The sequence below is a fragment of the Rhinolophus sinicus genome, chromosome 2 (genome assembly GCF_057876585.1).
Source record: "Rhinolophus sinicus isolate RSI-liver-muscle chromosome 2, RSI-T2T, whole genome shotgun sequence".
Taxonomy (NCBI): domain Eukaryota; kingdom Metazoa; phylum Chordata; class Mammalia; order Chiroptera; family Rhinolophidae; genus Rhinolophus; species Rhinolophus sinicus.
In genome coordinates, this window is record NC_142502.1 from 85,722,314 (window position 1) to 85,743,409 (window position 21,096).

The 21,096-nt window shown below is 32.2% G+C and overlaps 1 protein-coding gene across 1 annotated transcript in view; it reads right to left on the minus strand.

Annotated features, from left to right (window-relative positions):
* The window catches only part of HCRTR2 (hypocretin receptor 2), a 97,249-nt gene that overhangs the window by 12,111 nt on the left and 64,042 nt on the right, over positions 1-21,096 (minus strand). Inside the window, exons 3-4 of the mRNA XM_019734592.3 lie at positions 15,610-15,853; positions 10,976-11,091 (exon numbers count right to left, since the gene is read on the minus strand). Of these exons, the coding sequence (XP_019590151.2) occupies positions 10,976-11,091; positions 15,610-15,853 (360 nt within the window). The remainder of the gene's footprint in view (positions 1-10,975; positions 11,092-15,609; positions 15,854-21,096) is intronic.

Genomic DNA, 21,096 nt, shown 5'->3' on the forward strand with positions numbered 1-21,096 from the left:
CTAAAATTTCAGCAGAATTTTCTAAAAGGAATTTCCCTCTATCTTCAGTGTTTTTTTTAAAAATTTTTAAAAACCCATCATTTTCTTGTTTTTTCTTTTTAAAAAACAGATTTATTGAGATCTAATTTATATGCCATAAGTGTACCCTTTAAAGGGATACAATTAAGTGGTTTTTATTGTATTTACAGAGCTGTGCAATTATCATACCATCACTATCTAATTCCAGAACATTTTCATCACTCCAACATAAAACTGCAAACCCATTAGCAGTCACTCTCCACTGGCCCATTCTATGACCGCGGTCAACCACAAATCTGTCTGGCGCTATAAAGTTGCCTATTCTCTATATTTCATGTAAACAGACTGTTACAATATGTGGTCTTCTGTGTAAGGTTTTTCTCACTTAATGTTTTCAGGATTCATCCATATTGAAGCATGTATAAATACTTTATTTCTTTTTATAACTGAAAAATAGTATGCATATATCACAATTAGTTTATCCACACATAAGTTGATGGACACTTGGATTATTTCCACTTTTTGGCTACTATGTATAAGGCTGCTATAAACATCCACATTTAAGTTTTTGTGTGAACATGTTTTCAATTCTCTTGGGTATATACCTAAGGAACGAATTGTCACATGGTAATTATTTGTTTAAGATTTTGAGAAACTGCCAACTGTTTTCCAAAGTAATGGCATCATTATTTTCTATTCCTACCAGCAATGTGTGAGAATTCTAATTTCTCTATATCCTCACCAACAGTTGTTATTATCTGTCTTTTTAAATTTTATTTTAGCCATTCTATTGTGATGAGGTATCTCGTGGTTTTGCTTTGCATTTCCCTAATAACTAATATGGTTCTGATGTGCATTTCCCTAATAACTAATCTTTCAATGTGCTTATTGGCCATTTATATATATACATTTTTTTGAAGAAATGTTTAGTCAAATCTTTGCCCATATTTAATAGGTTATTTCTTTTTATTGGTGAATCACAAGAGTTATTTTTGTATTTGGGATACTAGTCCTTTATCATATATGTGATTTGCAGTTCTCCCATTCTGTGGGATGCCTTTTCACTTTCTTCATGGTATACTTTGAAACACAAAAGTTTTTATTTCAAGAGCACACAATTTATATATTTAAAAATTTTTTTTGCCTGTGGTTTTGGTCTCATGTTTATGAAACCATTGCCTAAACAAAGGTCATAATGATATGTGACCAAGATCACATAATAAATGTGATTTCTTCTAAAAATTGTATAGTATTAGCTCTTATATTTGGATGTAAAGTCCATTTCAAGTTAAATTTTATATGTGGTATAAGGTGAAGTCCAACTCTATTCTTTTGCTTATGTATATATCATTATCTCAGCACCATTTGTTGACAAGACTATGATTTTCCCGATTGAATTGTATTGGCATCCTTGTCAAAAATCAATTGACCATAAATATAAGGGTTTATTTGCAGACTCAAAATTCTATTTCATTGACCAGTATGGCCATCTGAATTCAAATACCAGATTGTCTTGATTCCTTTAGCTATATAATTAGATTTATCATTTAAGCAGTGAGTCTTCGAACTTTGTACTTTTTGAAGATTATTTTAGCTATTCTCTATTCCTTGTATTTCCATATTAAGTTTAGTACCAGCTTGCCAATTTGTGCAAAAAATAAAATAAAACAAAATAAAAAACAGCTGGGGAATTCTTCAGTTTTAACAATGTTAAGTCTTCTAATCCATGAACATGGACTATATTTTCATTTGTTTAGTCCTTTTTAATTATTAACGATATTTTGCAGTTGTAAGAGTAAAAAACATGTACTTCTTTTATTAAATTTATTCCTAAGTATTTTATTTTTTGTGGTTCTGTTTTAAATAAAATTGTTAATTTCATTTTTCAATCATTCTTTGCTTGTATATAGAAAATAAATTGATTTTTGTCTATAGATCTTTTATCCTCAAAACTTGCTGAACTTGTTTATTAGCTCTAACATATTTTTGCATGTGGATTCTTTATGATTTTCTCTATACAAGATCATGTAATCAACAAAAAGAGATGGTTTACTTTTTACTTTACAAACTTGATTCCTTTTATTTTATTATTATTAATATTATTTCTAGACTGGTTAATCTGGAAAATCTAGTTCTATTCAATATTGAACAGAAATTATTAGAGCAGATACCCTTGTCTTGTTCCTGATTTTAACAGTCAAATATTCCATCTTTCACCATAAAGTATCATTTTAGCTGTGGGGTTTTTTAGATGTCCACTATCAAATTGAGTTGCTTAATTCTTTTACCTTGAAAGCGTGTTATGTTTTGTAAAATGTTTTTACTACATCTATTGAGATGATCGTGTGTTTTTGTCTTTTATTCTATTAGTATGTTGTATTACATTGATGATTTTCATGTGTTAAACCCATGTTACTTTGCTGAACTACATTATATTTGGTCACCATATATAATCATTTTTATATATTAAATTTGGTTTACTAGTAGATTGTTGAGTATTTTAACACCTATATTTATAAGTATATTAGTATATAGTTTTCTTATGTTGTCTTTGTGAGGCTTTAATATCAGTGTAATTCTGATCTCATGGAATGAGATGGAGAATATTCCCTTCTCTTCTATTTTTTGGAAGAATTTGTGAAGGTTTTGTGCTACTTCTCCAAATATTTGGTAGAAGTCAATTTTGAAGACATCTAGGTTTTTCCTGTGGGAAGTTCTTTATTACTAATTCAATATTTCACTTATAATGGGTCTATTCAGATATTTCTATTTCTCCTTTGGTCAGTTTCAGTAGTTTGTCCTTTTACAATTTCTTTCCATTTCTTCTATGTTATTTAATTTTTTGGCATATGTTGTTTTATAGTATCTCTGTATTCCTTTACACTAGTTTTGTTGTTGTTGTTGTTGTTGTTGTTGTTGTTGTTTGTTTGTTTAAATTTCCGTAGTGTCTGTAGTGATGTCCCTCTTTCACTTCTGATTTTTGTGATCTGGATCTTCTTTTTTCCTTGCTAATTTAGGTAAAGTTTTGTCATTATCTCTGATCTTTTAAAAGGACAAACTTTCAGTTTTATTGACTTTTTTTATTGTTTTCTTATATTTTATTTATTTACACTCTAATCCTCATTATTTCCTTCCTACTATTTGCTTTGGTTTTTAGTACTTTTTCTAGCTCATTTCTTTTCTTTTAATCTTTATTAAATTTATTGGGATGATATAAATAAAGGTTAGTATTAACCTTTATATAAAAGGTTAGTAAAATTATATAGGTTTCAGGTGTGTATTTCTATAATACATCATCTATATATTGCCTTATGTCTCATTTCTTAAGGTAGAATGTTATGTTATTAATTTGAGATCTTCATTCTTTTTTTTTTTTTTTTTTTTAATTAAATTTATTGGGGTGACAATTGTTAGTAAAATTACATAGATTTCAGGTGTACAATTCTGTATTACATCATCTATAAATCCCATTGTGTGTTCACCACCCAGAGTCAGTTCTCTTTCCATCACCATATATTCGATCCCCCTTACCCTCATCTCCCACCCCCCACCCCCCGCCCCCGTTACCCTCTGGTAACCACTAAACTATTGTCTGTGTCTATGAGTTTCTGTTTCTCATTTGTTTGTCTTGTTCTTTTGTTGTTCTTGGTTTATATACCACATATCAGTGAAATCACATGGTTCTCTGCTTTTTCTGTCTGACTTGTTTCGCTCAGCATTACTCTCTCAAGATCCATCCATGTTGTCACAAATGTTCCTATATCATCTTTTCTAACTGCCGAATAGTATTCCATTGTGTATATATACCACAACTTCTTTATCCATTCATCTATCGAAGGACATTTTGGTTGTTTCCATGTCTTGGCCACCGTAAACAAAGCTGCAATGAACATTGGAGCACACGTGTCTTTATCTCTAAATGTTTTCAGATTTTTTGGGTAGATACCCAGAAGAGGGATTGCTGGGTCATATGGCAATTCTGTTCGTAATTCTTTGAGAAACCTCCACACTGCCTTCCATAACGGCTGCACCAGTCTGCATTCCCACCAACAGTGTATGAGGGTTCCTTTTTCTCCACAGCCTCTCCAACATTTGTTATTGTTTGTCTTGTTGATGATAGCCATTCTGACTGGGGTGAGGTGATATCTCATTGTGGTTTTGATCTGCATTTCTCTGATGATTAGTGATGTTGAGCATTTTTTCATATGTCTATTTGCCATTTGTATGTCCTCTTTGGAGAAATGTCTCTTCAAGTCCTCTGCCCATTTTTCAATTGGGTTGTTTGTTTTTTTGTTGTTGAGTTGCATGAGTTCCTTGTATATTCTGGATACTAGCCCCTTATCGGAGGCACTGTTTGCAAAAATCTTCTCCCATTCAGTTGGTGGCCTCTTTATTTTGCCAATGGTTTCTTTTGCTGTGCAGAAGCTTTTAAGTTTCATATAGTCCCATTCGTTTATTTTAGCTTTTACTTCCATTGCCTTTGGAGTCAAGTTCATAAAATGCTCTTTGAACCCAAGGTCCATAAGTTTAGTACCTATGTTTTCTTCTATGCAGTTTATTGTGTCAGGTCTTATGCATTCTTTTTGAATAGTTATTACAGATGTCAAATTCCCTTCAAGTACTTCTTTTGCTGCATTTCATAAGTTTTGCTATTGTATTTTCATTTTCATTCATTTCAAAGTATTTTCTAATGTGTTTTGTGATTTCTTCTTTTACCTATTGATCATTAAAATTGTAACGTTTAATTTCCAGATACTTGTCATTTTCCCAATTTTATTTCGATGATAAATTTCCAGTATAATTCCATTATAATGGCAGAAAGTACTTTTTCAACACTTTCAAGTGTTTTTAAGCTTGTTTTATGGCTTACTATATGATCTGGCCTGGAGAAGATTCCTTGTGCACTTGAAATGAATGCACAGTCTCCTGTTTCTGACTGATTATTTTATAGATAGCTGTAAATCTAGTCAGTGGATAGTTTTGTTCAAGTCTAGTTTCTCCTTGTTAATCTGCTGCCTAGATTTTCTACCTATTGCTGAAAGAGGAGTATTGGCGTTTTCAACTATTATTGTTGTATTGTCTATCTCTCCCTCCAATTCTGCTAATTTTTGCTTCATGTATTGTAGGTTTCAGTTGTTAAATGAAGATAAGTTAATAATTTTTATACCTTCATGATGGATTGACATCATTATAAAATGTCCCTTTTTATCTATAGCAATACTTTTTGTTAAAATCTCTTTTGTCTAATATTAATATGGATACTCCAGCTTTCTTTTGGTTACTGTTTGCTTGGTATGTCTTTTCCAATATTTTACATATAACCTATTTGTCTTTGAATATAAGATATATCTCTTGTAGATAGCATAGAGTTGGAACATGGTTTATTGTTTGTTTTAAATATTCTGCCAATCCCTGGAGTGTTTTACTTATTTACATTTAATGTAATTATTGAGAAGCTATGATTTATATCTGCTATTATGCTATTTGTTCTCTCCATATATTATATCTATTTAGTTGCTTTATTTTATATTAAACAGATAATTTCTAGTAAACCATTTTAATTATCTTATTTCTTTCCATACATTCTTAAAGTTATTTTCCTAGTAGTTACCCCAGGGATTATAATTAAAACCTTAAACAATCTGTTTAGATTAATGTCAACTTTTAAAAATCAACTTTTATTTTTATTGTGGTGAAATCTATATAACAAAATTTACCATTTTTTAATAGCTAAGACTATTTTTAAATGTATTTTTTAAATTACAGTTGACATACAATATTATATTACTTTTAGGTGTACAACATAGTGTTTAGTCATATACCTTACTAAGTGATCAGCCTGATAATATGTCTAGTACCCATCTGACACTATAAAGGTTATTATAATATTATTGACTATATTCACTATACTATACATCCCCATGACTATTTTGATAACTGGCAATTTGTATTTCTTAATCTCTCAACTTTTTCATTGATACCCAAACTCCATCCCATTTGGCAACCATCAATTACTTCTCTGTATCTGAGTTTGTTTCTGTTTTGTTTGTTCATTTATTTTGTTGTTGTTGTTTTTTGTTTGTTTGTTTTGTTTTTGTTTTAATTCTACTAAAAATTGGTGTTAGCAATATTTTTTTGGATGTGTCTCCTAGGGCAAAGTAAGCAAAAGCTAAAATAAACAAATAGGACTTCATCAATCTGAAAAGCTTTTGCACCACAAAGGAAACCAACAACAAAACAAAAAAAAAACAACCTACTGAATGGAAGAAGTATTTACAAACAATACATCTGATAAGGGATGAATATCCAAACTATATAAAGAACTCATATAGCTCAACATCAAAAAACCAAACAATCAATATAAAATGTGCAGAGGATCTGAATGGACATTTTTCAAAAGAGGACATACAGATGGCCAACAGACACATGAAAAGATGCTCAATATCATTAATCACCAGGGAAATACAAATCAAAGCCACAATGAGATACTACCTCACACCTGTCAGGAAGGCTATCATCAATAAATCAACAAATAACAAGTGTTGGTGAGGATGTAGAGAAAAGGGGACCCTCATTCATTGTTAGCTGGACTGTAAATTGGTACAGCCACTATGGAAAACAGTATAGAGGTTCCTCAAAAAACTAGAAATAGAACTACCTTACGACCCACTAATTCCAGTTCTCGGTCTTTATCTGAAGAAATGCAAATTACTAATTTGAAAAGATATATGTACCTCTGTGCTCACTGTAGTATTATTTACACTAGCCAAGATACGGAAACAACCTAAGTTTCCATTGATAGAGGAATGGATGAGAAAATACGGCACATATATACAATGGAATATTACTTAGCCATAAAAAATGAAATCTTGCCATTTGTGACGACATGGATGGATCTAGAAGGTATTATGCTAAATTAAATAAGTCAGAGAAAGACAAATACTATAGATTAATGCCAACTTAATACCAATTGTATGTAAAAACTTTCCTACAATATACCTTCATTCCTTCCTCTTCCTTTGAATTACATCTTTATAAATTATTAGTTTAATCTTCAGAGTTTTATAATTATTGCTTTATGCTGTTGCTTTTTTTGTCAAATATGAGAAGAAATTGCTTACAAACAAAAATACATTTATAATCTTTTACATTTACTTATGTAGTTACCTTTACTGACGCTCTTTATTTCTATGTGTAGAATTGAGTTACTGCCTTTTGATTCTGCCTCTGCAATTATAATGTTCTATTTTCTCACACTAAACTAACTTGTCATCACCAAGTATTAATTAAGTTCTCTTAGAAGAGTGTTGAAGAATAAAGGTCAGTAGAAGAGACTATAATAAAAATTGGGACAAGGAAGTGCTTTCAAAATTGGAAAGAACTTGGACATTTTAAATTTAGTTTTAAGTTAAAATATCTGTTATAGTTCATCTCCAGTTCCTCACACAGTACCAGATACATAGTAGTTGCTTAATAAATATTTGTGGAATGAATTAATATGCGTTTACATGATGATTAAGTTTAAAGTGTTGAATTATATGAGGACTAGAACTGGAAAAATCGCTGACAGATGCATACAGGCCAAGTAATCGAAGAGTAAGTAGGTCTTAAAAAGAAGAGTTTTAGAGAAGACTGTAGAATTTCAAGACTGACTTCTCTGAGTCACATTTTCAAAGAGAGATTTAATTAGATTATAGCAAAGCATAGAATAATTCTCTTAATGGGGCTTAAAGTTCTTGAGAAAGCCTTCTAGGACAAACATTTTGCTCACTAATAATGTTACACTTACTAATTCCAAAGTATGGAGCTGATTTCATGCATCTTCCTAATAATATGAGCAAATAGGACAGGCCCTCCATTTGATGGCTCACTTGATTTAGCCTATGTGTTATTTAGCACACATAATGCCTTGGAACTCTGTATGCAGACATTAACAGCTGGAAATTGAGAGTTGCTCCAGCAGAATTCTATATAATCACCCACTTGTGGTTAATTTAGTTTATTGTGGCTGCTAAAGTGAACTGAGCTGAACTTGACATTTTCTATTCCAATATGTTTTGTAAATGTTTTCAGCTTCCCAGCCCAGGCATTTTACTGCAAATCTTCTGAATCATGCAGCTTAGATTTACCAGGACAATTCATCAAAGGAACTCAAAGAAATGTGGATTATTTCTGAACTTGTAGTATAATTTTGAACTTAATTTAGAGTTTGAGAAATGTAAAATTATAAGCTTAAATAACAAAGCGGTAAATTGGTTTTGAGTACTGTCATTGTGCAAGTTACCATGTTAATGTTGGGGATACAATGATGAACAAGACAGACTCAGGTACCCTCAAAGAGTTTTAAAGTTATGTCAATCTATAAATAAATGAATTAGCAAATATACGAATCTATGATATGTAACATTTCTCGTCTAAATCTAAAAAACATATTTCTACTTCTATAAGCTCATTAAATGCTTTTTCTCCTTCAAGAAAATTTTCAAATTCTATTTTTTCCTCTCAACTTCCTCACTGACTGGGCAATGGATTCTGTTTGTCCTCCTTTATCTAAACTTTCTAAGTATTGGGTTGGTGCAAAAGTAATTGCAGTTTAAAAGGTTAAAAATAATTGCAAAAACTGCAATAACTTTTGCACCAAACTAATACTGTGTCATTATTTTACTCACTTTTTTCTTACAAAGTATTGATTGAGCAACTGACACAGGCTAAGCATGTACTAATTGGAAGGATACAAGATGCTGGCAAGAGTGTACTGTCTTCAAGTTAGTAGAGGAGATAGACAAATAAAAAGTCAATGTAATGTTATTTAAAAATGTATGAAAGAGATCGATTTAAGAAAGTAGTCACAAACACCAAGTCAGCACATGCTTCTTATTTTAGAAATATAAGCAGAATTAGTTGAAAGGTTGAATAACAGCTTATATTGTTACAGTATTTTATTTAATAAAAACTTATTATGCTCAAGATACTTGAATGAATCTACCTAGTAACTGTAACAATGCTGTATTATAGAACTTTAAACCCCACTTTAAAGATGAAAGAGAGAATTTAGACAGACATTTAAATAATTGAAAAAATTCATGTATCTATTAAGTTGTAGAGTTTGGTTTTAAACTCATATAGTTTGGACCTTAAATCTATGTTTTTTACTTTGCTGTACTATATCATTCCCTATTATTCACGCCTTAGCTTATAAGAAGATCCCCATTGTCCTTTGACTTGCAGGGTCTTCCTGTGATAAAAGGATGCCTCCCTTCTTTGTGGTCAAGCTCAACCACATGACTTGTTTTGACCAATGAAAGGTGAGGAGACATAACAGCCAGTTCAAAGCAGAAACTTTAAGAGATAATACATATTTCTTCCAGCTGTATAACCCTTTCCCTCAGTCCCAGCATGGCATGTCCCAGGAAATGCTTGCTAGTCGTTTAGACCGAGTTTTGGAGTGAGAGGACAAGTGGAGGCTATTCGTTTAGACTGAGTTTTGGAGTGAGAGGACAAGTGGAGCATAGCCACAGCCCGTCCTCAGGACTGACATGGAAGCCAAGTGAGACAAATTGTTGACACAAGCCACATACTTTTTTTTTTTTTTTTTTTTTTTTAACAGCTGAATAACCTAGCAAAAACTGACCAGTATGATAATAGTCACCAAGAAGCAGGGTACAAAACTAACAAACACTTGAAAAATACATGACACTGACTTCATGGGCAGGTGAAGAGTGTTGAGGATATAATCATCAGGAATATCACCATTTATGGTTTACAGTGGTACACATTTGTTATTTTAGTTAAAAGGATTAGGGCAGAGAATACTAATAAGGGTTGGTATTAGTCATATTTATTAAGTCATAAAAGAGATGACTTATTTGCAAAAATAGAGGAAAAGAAAAAAGTTGGAATTATGAGACATATAGAGTTGAAAACTGCAACTGTTGCTCATATCCAACCAGTAAAAGACGATCTTGAAAACCGCTTTGAATAACAAGGGTTGAAGAGGAACCAAATTAAGATTCATCCTCAGACAAAAACCAAATGAAAGGTTTGCTAAATTATTTTAATGAATTAAAGTGGCCCAATAAATTCTTTCAATTGGATCAAATATGTCAGAGCAAATAGACTAAGGGCATGGCTTTCCACAAGTCTGGAAATCTCAACGTACTGGCAATACGTTTAGAGAAAGAGAGATATACATCTTTAAGTAATGTGGCATTTTAATATACAGTTTACAAGATGCTGAGCTATTTTGTTTGTACCTTTATAAACCATTACATGTTTGTTGGTGATTCCCTACAAATCATTATGGTTTAGCTTAAATATTACCTGCTCTGAATTAGATCCCCCTACACTAAACCCTCCTCTGACTCCCTGTGCTTCCATTTGTTATGGTGATTTTCGCTCTGCATCTGACTATTTCCCTCCTGTAGGCTATGAATTAATCAATGACTGACTGGAGCTTTTAGCTTTTACTCAGACACATATGCAAAAGAAACATGATAAATATTTGATGAGTGAACAACTGAGTGAATGAATACATTCATTGATGTAGTAAAATTATCTAACAAATTTCACTACTCTCAAATCAGCATTATAAATAGTTTCTCTAATTCTAAATTTTGCTTGATTCTTTTACTGTTCTAAAAAAATTTTCAAATTTGGAGATTTAACCCATAAAATAAAAATGTATTACATAAATCTCATAAAAAATAATGTTCTTTACTTACAGTATCAGGAAACTTTAAAGGAATTTTTATTTGTTATTTCTCATAAAAAGTGAAATTTATAATATTAGTCCCAGACAAAAATTGTCAATCAATCACAGAGATTTGAAATTTACAGTTATTAAGTCAGTTGACAAAATATATTCCTTAAATATATTATGCTGATTCAATCTACACTTAAATTTTGTTTTTAAGTACATCTCGAAGAAAACAAAAAAAAAATTATTTAAAATACGTACCTGTCGGCACCACAGTTTACGAAATATTTGCAGATAGGCCAACACCATAAGACACAGTGGTGCCATGTATGTCACCAGAAAGAAACAGATATGATACATCTTGGGGTAAATTTCACCTGGAATGAAAGTGAAAACAATAAAATTTTATAATTCATAGATTCAAAGAAAACTGTCAGTGTTTTGCCTTCAGAGTACACATTTACCTTCTATATGATTTCATTGGCATGTATATACATAAAAGGGAAAAATAATGTACAACATTATCTACTTACATTTACTCATATACATATATACATATATGTGTATATGTGTGTATGTGTGTGTGTGTGTATATATATATGTATATAGTCTGGCTAGGTCTTATTTTTGGGAAAACACGGTACATATACACATATATACATACGTGTGTGTGTATGTGTATATATATATATATAAAATACTAAATGTGAAGGCTTAATTTCATTTAATGTACTCAGAGAGGAATAATAAGCCATTTCTTAAATTGTGCTGCCAGTCGATACAAAGAAGCGTTCATTTATCAAAGAGCCTTTCTTTTTGTTTTGATTATATGTGGCTAATTAACAAATATCCCGTTGAATTATCCTATACTTGCATTTATAAGAAAATACATGACTCAATTACAACCTAGTTACTACTGCTTTTGTTAAAATGGGAAGAAAATGTAAACTCAGTTGATTCCTTCTTATTAGAATATGTTTCTTGAGAAATGGGAAGCATTCCCAGCTGTACTTTCAAATGTGGAAAAAATTCAGAAAAATAAATGCAGTAAACATTCGATAATGATTCTTTTCATTGACCTACTAGAATATATACAAAATTTCTCTTTAAGTATGTTGTGTATATACGTATGTGCACATGGCTAATTTCTTTTTTTATATATTTCACTTATTAGGTAAAAGCACCTCTAGGATTATAGTGGTTTCTTATTTACCATTAAGTCTATGTACACAACTGATACCTATCACAGATTAAGCATTTATAAAAGAGTCAATTAGTAAATGAATCAATGGCTTAACCTTATTATTTTAGATTGTTCTAAAAAACATATCCATTACTGAATTTTTAAATGCTTTAAGAGATATTTTCCTTACCTGGTTTTTTTTTCTTTTTTTTTTTTCTTACCTAGTATTTTAATTTATTAAAGTGATCCCATTACTTTTATTTAAATGCAAAACAGAAAACAAAAAATATCCTACATGGATTCCATGAATATTAAATGCAATAGTTAAATATAATTCTAACTGAATGCTAACAAGAGTTTGTTTTCACTTCTAAAAATTACGTAAGTTACTTTGACTTTGATTTTGGCAATGGGTTCCAATACTGTCATTGAGGGATAATGCCATCACCTTATGCATTTTATTCTTTTCATTATTTTAGAAAGAGCTTCTAGACGCATTAAGAATTGGTTATGTGATCAAATGTGGTAAGGGCAATTTATAGGCAGGATTAACTAACAGTAATTTTGATGATGACCATACTAATGATAACATTTATTGAACAACAATTCATTTAATTCTTACTGAATATATTTTAAACATATCTACGAGTTGAATATCCTCCACTTTCTTGATTCCACAGCCTTATCTTCTGGAGTTAGTTGAGTTTAATATTCTCCTTATTCTTCCTTCTAAAACTCTGTCTACTTTCTCTGATAGATGTTTTTCTCCACCATAATCGTCAGAGGGGACAGCAGAACGCCTGTGTTGCTAGGTCTAAGAGACCAATTTGAGGTGTGACTTTTAGCTTCTTTGTGGCCCAAGACTCTCACACCTAGCTCATCAGTTTCTAACTTCCTTTCAAGTTTATCCTATCAAACAGGCTAGTTACATAAAAACTGATAGAAACCAAGCAGCCTGACTGGAGGAATAATAAACAGCCTTTCCCTTTGAAGTGCTACAGCCCTTGCAGCATTTGGTGAGCCAGATTCAAAGAAACTGGAGATTGACTTCAGCACTTTGCAGGGACCTGAGTGGCTTTGAACTTTTATTTGTTTTGAAGAAGGTGTCACATGAACCCACATAAAAATATACCTTTGAAGCTTACATACCTGTAAAGTCTTGATGTCTGCCTCAGACTAAATTGAGTGAGTAGAGGAAGGTAGATTGATAGGTAACTTTCTTTTTTTTTAAACTGCTGCTATGGATACCATCATGGTGATAACAGTTTGGTGTTTAAAACAGATGGGAAAGAAAACGCATTCAGCAGTCTGTATACTTATAAATAGTTGGAAAAATATGTAATTGGTTGGTGAGTGTGTGTTATCATAATGAACACCCACCCAGAGAAAAATTGGCCAAGCAAAATTATACTTTCAGGCTATGATAGGCTGTTTCAATAAAGGGATTATTATAGATAATTGGTGACACAGGATAGTCTCAAATTCCTCATTTCACACTTAGTGTCTGACCTCATTGGAAACCTCGAAATACAATTGAAATTTTAAATTGTATGTGTTGTATGTGTTGAAACTATCTTTGAAGTCTCTCTGCACTTGATGAGCAATGTCTTTAGTACATTTAAAAACATTTATATATGTTTCATGTAGCTGCATGAAATTTGTTGCACTTAAGGATTACCTAAATTACAAAACATTTTGAATGATTGACACATTAAAAATTGGTGTCTGTACTCAACTGATGAATAGAGGCATATCTGAATAAATTTTTGCACATATATCAAACCAACAAATAAGGATCAAATGCGGATCTTTATTCAGGCTTTGAAATCAGAGATAAAATAATAATATGTATTAGACAAAACTTTATTAAAAAATAATATCATATATCAGACAGACAAACCTTAATTTCTCTCAGATGAGTTAAGGTCCATTATTGAGTCAACATGTTAATCTAATTATCTTAAAAAAACCTACCAACATTTTCTCCTTCATGTTACACCTATCAGGGTCTTAATGGACAAGTAAGTGAAAATAATTTCCAAAATATGTAACTTGGATTATCTTTTCAAAGCTAATGGATTCATTAAAGTTTACTTGAATCTATAATTTAATATCGTCTGCCTAATAAATATTTTCAATAAACGTTCCTATTAATACACATACACACACATTTATATACTTTCAAAATCTCATAATAGGCCAGATGCCATAATTAATTTGGCTGTAAAGAAATGATCCATTATGATTTTTTTCAGACCACTAAAGAACAATTTGGCAATAAAATCCAAGAGAGAGATTGTGAACTCCCAGTGTCCAGAACAATGTTTGACAAATATACATGCTCATTAATCGTTGGATGAATGAATAGTTAGACAATTAAATCTTTGATTTAGTGCAAAAAGAATGTTACTTTTCTTCCAATAGGATCCATCTGTGAAACTGCATTTATAAACAAGGAATCAAGAGAGTATGGATATAATTCTGGAAGGATTTTTAAATTGTAGAAGCATGAATTGAGTGACTAAAGCAAACAATGAACATATACAAAGACATATTTTAATATCATTAAAATAAATATTCATACATTTTATTTCTGTTTGAGTGTCGAATGTGCCTGCCAAAAGTTATAGTTTGTGGTCTATTTGTATTTTTTAACAAGCCATAGGCAATGATGAATACAATGAGTTGCAGACGTAATTTATCCATAAAATATTACATCTTTCTGGTAATATTTTCAGTAAAACAGAGTTCTCAGTTATTTTATACCATGAGTGAGACAGCATTTACAAGACTTTTCCAAATGGAATATGATAGATATGAATCAAGTGACCACATTGTTTACTGATTCTTTCTATAGTGTAATGTTGGTTGTAAGACAATTATGATATCATTGTCTGCTTTTATAACCATGTTATTAACTTAGGTTAAAGAGAAGAAACAGTTCATAAATTAATCTCAAAAAGAAGATATTTCCCAACAAATTTTTAATAATTGGGCTAAATAGCATTCAGACTTTAAAGATGTTTGAACTTTAGAGAGCTGATATTGTAAGATATAATTTCTTATGATGTGTTTCAGTTGTGACTATCACACGTGTCCAAGTTTTAACACTTTCAGTTGAACATGAACTTATAAATAGCCTAAATTAACCAAAGCTTATGCTATGCAAAATTATTATAATAAACTAAATGTCTAATAAGCAAAATGATAAGAACGTGCTTTGAATTCTTTTATATTCTTCTTGAAAACATTAAACGATTAACAATTTCACTCAATATTTGAAAACTGATTTCATAGATTTTATTGTTTGATTTTAAAGACGATCAAATTCAATTTGGTATCGCTTACTTTTAGCCTTTGTAATAACTTTAAGTAATTATGGGCTAATATAAAAACATTTGTAAATAGTTTTACTAAGTGATTTCTGAAGGCTGAGTTTAGATTTTAAGGTATTCAATAACAACTGCTTTTGGGGGGTAAATGTTTTTGCTAGAGGTAGATAACAAAAATGTTCAAGGTTGAAATCATTTTTATATATTTATTGCTCAAAAGTAATTAGAAAATGATGTGGCTATTTACTTAATCATAATAACTAACAAAATTCCCTATGTTTTCAATTTTTTTTTTAATGGGAATGAATGCTACTTGATTATTCAGGGAAACATTTGCAACTCTAACATAAATGTTGGCTTGGGGGCCGTCATGTACTTACCGCCCCAGTGCTCATCGCACACTGTAAAGAGGGTGGTTTTATTGGCTAAGCCAGGGAGCATGGTGCTGCACTCCATGACAATGGCCTGAGGAATCATTATAATGCAGGAGACAATCCAGATGATGACGATGCTGTTCCGGGCTCGTTTGGCTGTGCTCTTGAACATCAAAGGGTGACAGATTGCGTACCATCGATCCAAGGCAATGCAGCTCAGTGTGAGGACAGACACAGACACTGACACCGTCTGGAGAAACAAGGACATAGTGAAAGAGATGCACCAGCGGTTCAATGGGTCACTCTGAATATTTTTTACCTGATTAGAAAAGCAGTCAGAACAAATAACCATTTTCGAGGTTGCCAAACAACATTTCATGCAGTGCTTTCTATTGAAAACAAACTTTGCCAAAAATAATATCAAAATGTTAAGAAAAAAAGACAACATTTCTCATTAAACATGAAAAAGATGCTCTGAAAACACTGTAACCTTTTATGCAAATGTTTTAATTTATAATATGGTATTCTTTGAAGAATTACTGTCATTATTTTGTCCTAAAACTTTTCCACTGATAAGGAAATCATATCCTCAAAGGGAAATAAAACACATACCTGTGCATAGCCTGAACTTGAAAACTCTCTTTCACTTAAGAGAAAATAATGTGACGCATCGTTTAAAAAAATAATGTAGTCATTTGATTGCAATTGCATTTAATTACCATTTTCGAATCATGGATATCTCATTTTATGTTTTCAAATAACAAAGGCCATTTGTACATCAATTCATTTCTAACATGTTACACACAAGGAAAGGCATGAGATATGTTAAAAGAGAGTTCTATGTGTCAATCTCCTTCTCATAGTTTGCGCAGAGCAGTTACAAGCAACTTGCTTCTAAAATGCCAATAGGCTTATCTAGTCCAGATTTCTACATAACTAATAACACCACGAATGATATTTAAACTTGAAAATTTAAGGAAATAGTAAGGAAACATGTTAAGCATGCCTATACCCACATGATCTTATAATATAAATTAAATATATTTACACAATTATATTTAATGTAGTTTGCTATACTTGATGAACCATTGATTCTGATACCACTCTCAAAATTCCATCTTTAAAATGAAGCCTCATTCTCTTTTCTGTTATTTTTTTATTACAAATTTTTATTTATTTTTTTTCTCAGTACTTCTAATACAATTATTTTGTTTATTGATTTATTCTCTGTCTTCTCTTTTGAAACAAATCTCTATGGCAGGAGGAATAGCTATTGTATTTTTCCCCACAACAGTGTCCCCAGTATCTGGCACAGTGTTTTCTGTGTTTAATAAATACATTTTTTAAAAATTAATGAATAGTTGCAAGGCTCCCTGTAAGGTGATAGATGCAGTCCAGTCATCCTTCTTTTTTCTTTCCTACTTGTATTGCTCCATTGTTGTATTGTATGTAGAAGGAAAGGTATCTCTGTTTCTTCCATCAGGACCTTCCTTACTGATGAACTGACTATTGGTGAGGGTGAGTGAAAGGGACCAGAGAGCCCACACAGAACAGGAGAAAAGGCTCTGGGTTAAGCATCAGGATGACCCATCTATTCTCACTCTCCTGCCAGCTACGTATGCAGTGTTGGGTCACCCACTTTACAGCTTTTGGCCTAATGTGTATGTGTTGTTATTTTTTCTGTTAAGTGAGTGAAATTGACAGGATAAGATTCTTGCCACTCTGATTGTTTTCATTCTCTCTGGAAAGGCAGCAGAATACAGTTGGAATCAATTATGCAACCACGTTTCCTGGGTATGAATCCCATCTCACTTGATAAATGTGTGACCTTGGGTAAGTTATTTAGCCTTTCTATGACTCAGTCTTCCCATCTGTAAAGTTACATGATAATAGTACCCAACCATGGAATTGTAGGGAGAGTCGGTTAAGATGTGAAATGCCTAGACCTGTGCTAGCATATAAATGCTGTGTGTTTATTACTTATTGTGATTATGGCAATAATAATGATGATTGTACTATTAGTTTTTTCTTCCCTTCTCAAGCATGGAGTTCTAGCTTTTAATTGGAAAAGACCACTTTTCAGTGAAGACTAGTCATAGAAATTACAAGTAAAGGCTTAAACTGTATTGAATTCTTGGAAATAAATTTCATTTTAACTATAATCTTAAAGGGCTGAACTCTATCAGAGTAGGCTTAGATTGGAAGACACCTGGGAATTCCCTGGTGCTGCCTTAGAGTGCATTCAAGTCTCTTTCCCACAAGAGTCCTCTTCTCTTCTCAACCTCCATTTCCTCCCTGTAAATATGCCAAGCACCCACTGCCCCCCAATACTCTTGCTATTTGGGAATAGAATTGTGACAGTCTAGATCTGCACAGTTGGGGGGTTAGGGCTATATTTATCCAACTGAGAAATTAGAAGTGTAAAATGTTCAACAAGGATTAGTGATTTATCATTCATGGATTCTAATCAATATGGGTGAATATGATAGAGGTAGCATGATTCAAATTACAAAGTGCAATGCCTCCTCTGTTATGTGCCAATGGGAGAGAATATGCTGCTATGGTTAATCTAATGGTAGAATCCACTAAATGGACCCTTGCCAATCAATAGTTAATGTACTGCTACATATTTGCTGATGTATAATACACACTAGCTTCCAATTTCCAAGGTTTTCTTGGGGGAGATATAACATTGCATCTTGTCCTAAGTGATTATAAATGAATTTTGTTGCCGCACTTTTGGGTGCATCTTTCACTTAGATTTTGATATTAGCTTAAATCAACCTGATAGTTAATAATTTGAGAAATGAATCTACTGGGTATTATAAATGTTGTGAATGAGAAGAAGTGAGATGATGTGAATTTCTGCTGTCAGATGCTTGATCGTTCATCTATGGGCACCCTGTGGCCAGGGTCATGTTTAGAGATTTCCTTTGGCAGAGAATGAGTCTATTGTATGTGTGCATATAGGTATGACAGAAGGACCTCAGAGATCCATGACAAGTAGAAACAGAAACTGTGCCATATCACAGATTTGGATGACCGGCTCTCTCTGACCACTTAGCACCTGCCACCTACATCTCAGTTGGCTTTTGTTCTTCTTTTCCTGGAATTTCAGGTGCAGAGCCTTTCTTGCAGTTAAAAAAAAAAAAAAATCACTCTGAAAAGTAGGCAACTGCTCTTGTGTGAGAAGAAAAATGAAATATAATTTTCCAAGAAATTGATGATAATTATTCAGCAAATAACTCAATAAATGTTAATGGTCATGGATTTGTAGAATTATTAAAGAAATAAAAGTGTCATTTTAATTATTCATATAAGATTTGTTAAATTTGTGGGACTTCTAAGATTTCTGAACATTTGCCAAAGTACTATATCACTCATAAATCTAAAGGTTGTATTGTATTATATTTGGAAGAAAAAGAACCTATAAATCATAGAAAATTAGCAAATGTCCACAGAATTTTATAATATATAGTTTTTCAATTGTACAGTTGACATACAATATTATATTAGTTTCAGGGGTACAACATAGTGATTAGACATTATGTAACTTACAAGGTGATCACCCCGATAAATCTAGTGCCCGCTGACACCATACATAGTTATTACAATATTATTGACTATATTCCTTATGCTATACTTTACATCCCCATGCCTATTTTGTAACTACCAATTAGTACTTCTTAATCCCTTCACCTTTTTCACTCACCCTCCCAAGTCCAATTCCATCTGGCAACCATCAAACAATTCTCTATATCAATGAGTTTATTTCTGTTTTGTTTGTTCATTCATCTTGTTCTTTAGATTCCACATATAAGTAAAACCATGTGATATTTGTCTTTCTCTGTCTGACTTACTCCACTCAGCATAATACCATCTAGGTCCATCCATGGTGATGCAGATAACAAGATTTTAGTCTTTTTATGGCTGAGTAATATTCCATTGTATGTGAGTATGTGTACCTCCTCTTCTTTATCCATTCACCCATTGATGGACACCCAGGTTGTCTCTATATCTTGGCTATTGTAAATAATGCTGCATTGAACATATGGATGCACATGTCCCTTTGAAGTAGTGTTTTAGGTTTCTTTAGATAAATACCCAGAAGTGGGATTCCTTCTTTATCTCTTATAATAGCCTTTGTTTTAAAGTCTATTTTGTCTGGTATAAGTATTGGTACCCCAGATTTTTTTTCATTTCTATTTTCATAAAATATCTTTTTCCATCCCTTTATTTTCAGTGTGTGTGTCTTTCCATCTGAAGTGAGTCTTTTGTAAGCAGCATATGTAAAGATCTTGTTTTCTTACCCATTCAGCCAACCTATGTCTTTTGATTGGAGCATTTAATCCATTTACATTTAAAGTAATGGTTGAAAGATATGTAGTCATTGCCATTTTATTATTCATAGTTTTGATCTTTCTCTTTTCTTCTTCTTAAAGAAATCTCTTTAACATTTCTTGTAATACTAGTTTGGTGGTGAACTCCTTTTGCCTTTTCTTGTTTGGGAAGATTTTATCTGTCCTTTGATTCTAAATGATAGCTTTGCTGGGTAGAGTAATCTTGGTTGTAGATCTTCGTTTATCATCACTTTGAATATGTCATGCCAATACCTCTGGCCTGCAAAGTTTCTGTTGAGAAATCAGCTGGCAGTCTTATGGAAGTTCCCTTGTAGGTAACTAACTGGTTTTCTCTTCCTGCTTTTAAGATTCTCTCTCTGTCATTAAGCTTTGGCATTTTAATTATGATGTGTCTTGGTGTGGGACTCTTTGAGTTCATCTCGTTTTGGACTCTCTGTACTTCCTGGGCTTGTATGTTTAGTTCCTTTTCATCATTATTTGTTAGGAAAGATTTCCATCAGTATTTGTTCAAATATGTTTTCAATTCTTTGATCTCTTCTGTCTCTTTCTGGTACCCCATGTGATGTGAATGTTGATATGCTTGATGTTGCCCCAGAAGCCCCTTAAACTCTCCTAATTTTTTTTAGTTCTTTTTTATTTTTGTTTTTCTGATTGGGTGTTTTCTGCTAACTTATCTTCCAAATCACTGATTTTATCCTCTGCATCATTTAATCTACTGTTCATTCCTTCTAATGTATTGTTTATTTCAGTTATTGTATTCTTCATTTCTGACTTTTTTTTATGCTTTCTATCTCCATTTTTATGTTTCCTATCTCTTTGTTGAAGTTCTCACTGAGATCATTGAGCATCCTTATAACCATTGTTTGGAACTCTGCATCTGGTAGATTGCTTGTCTCCATTTTGTTTATTTTTCTGCAGCTTTGTTCTGTTCTTTCATTTGGGACATGTTTCTTTGTCTCCCGATTTTGGATGCCTCACTATGCTTGTCTCTACGTATTAGGTAGGGCTGCTACATCTCCCAGTCATAGTAGAGTGGCCTTATGTAGTGCGGCCCAGTGGCACAGTTTCCCTGGTTATGTGAGCTGGGTACTCCAGGTGTATCTCTTCCGTGGGTTGTGTGTTCCCTCCTGTT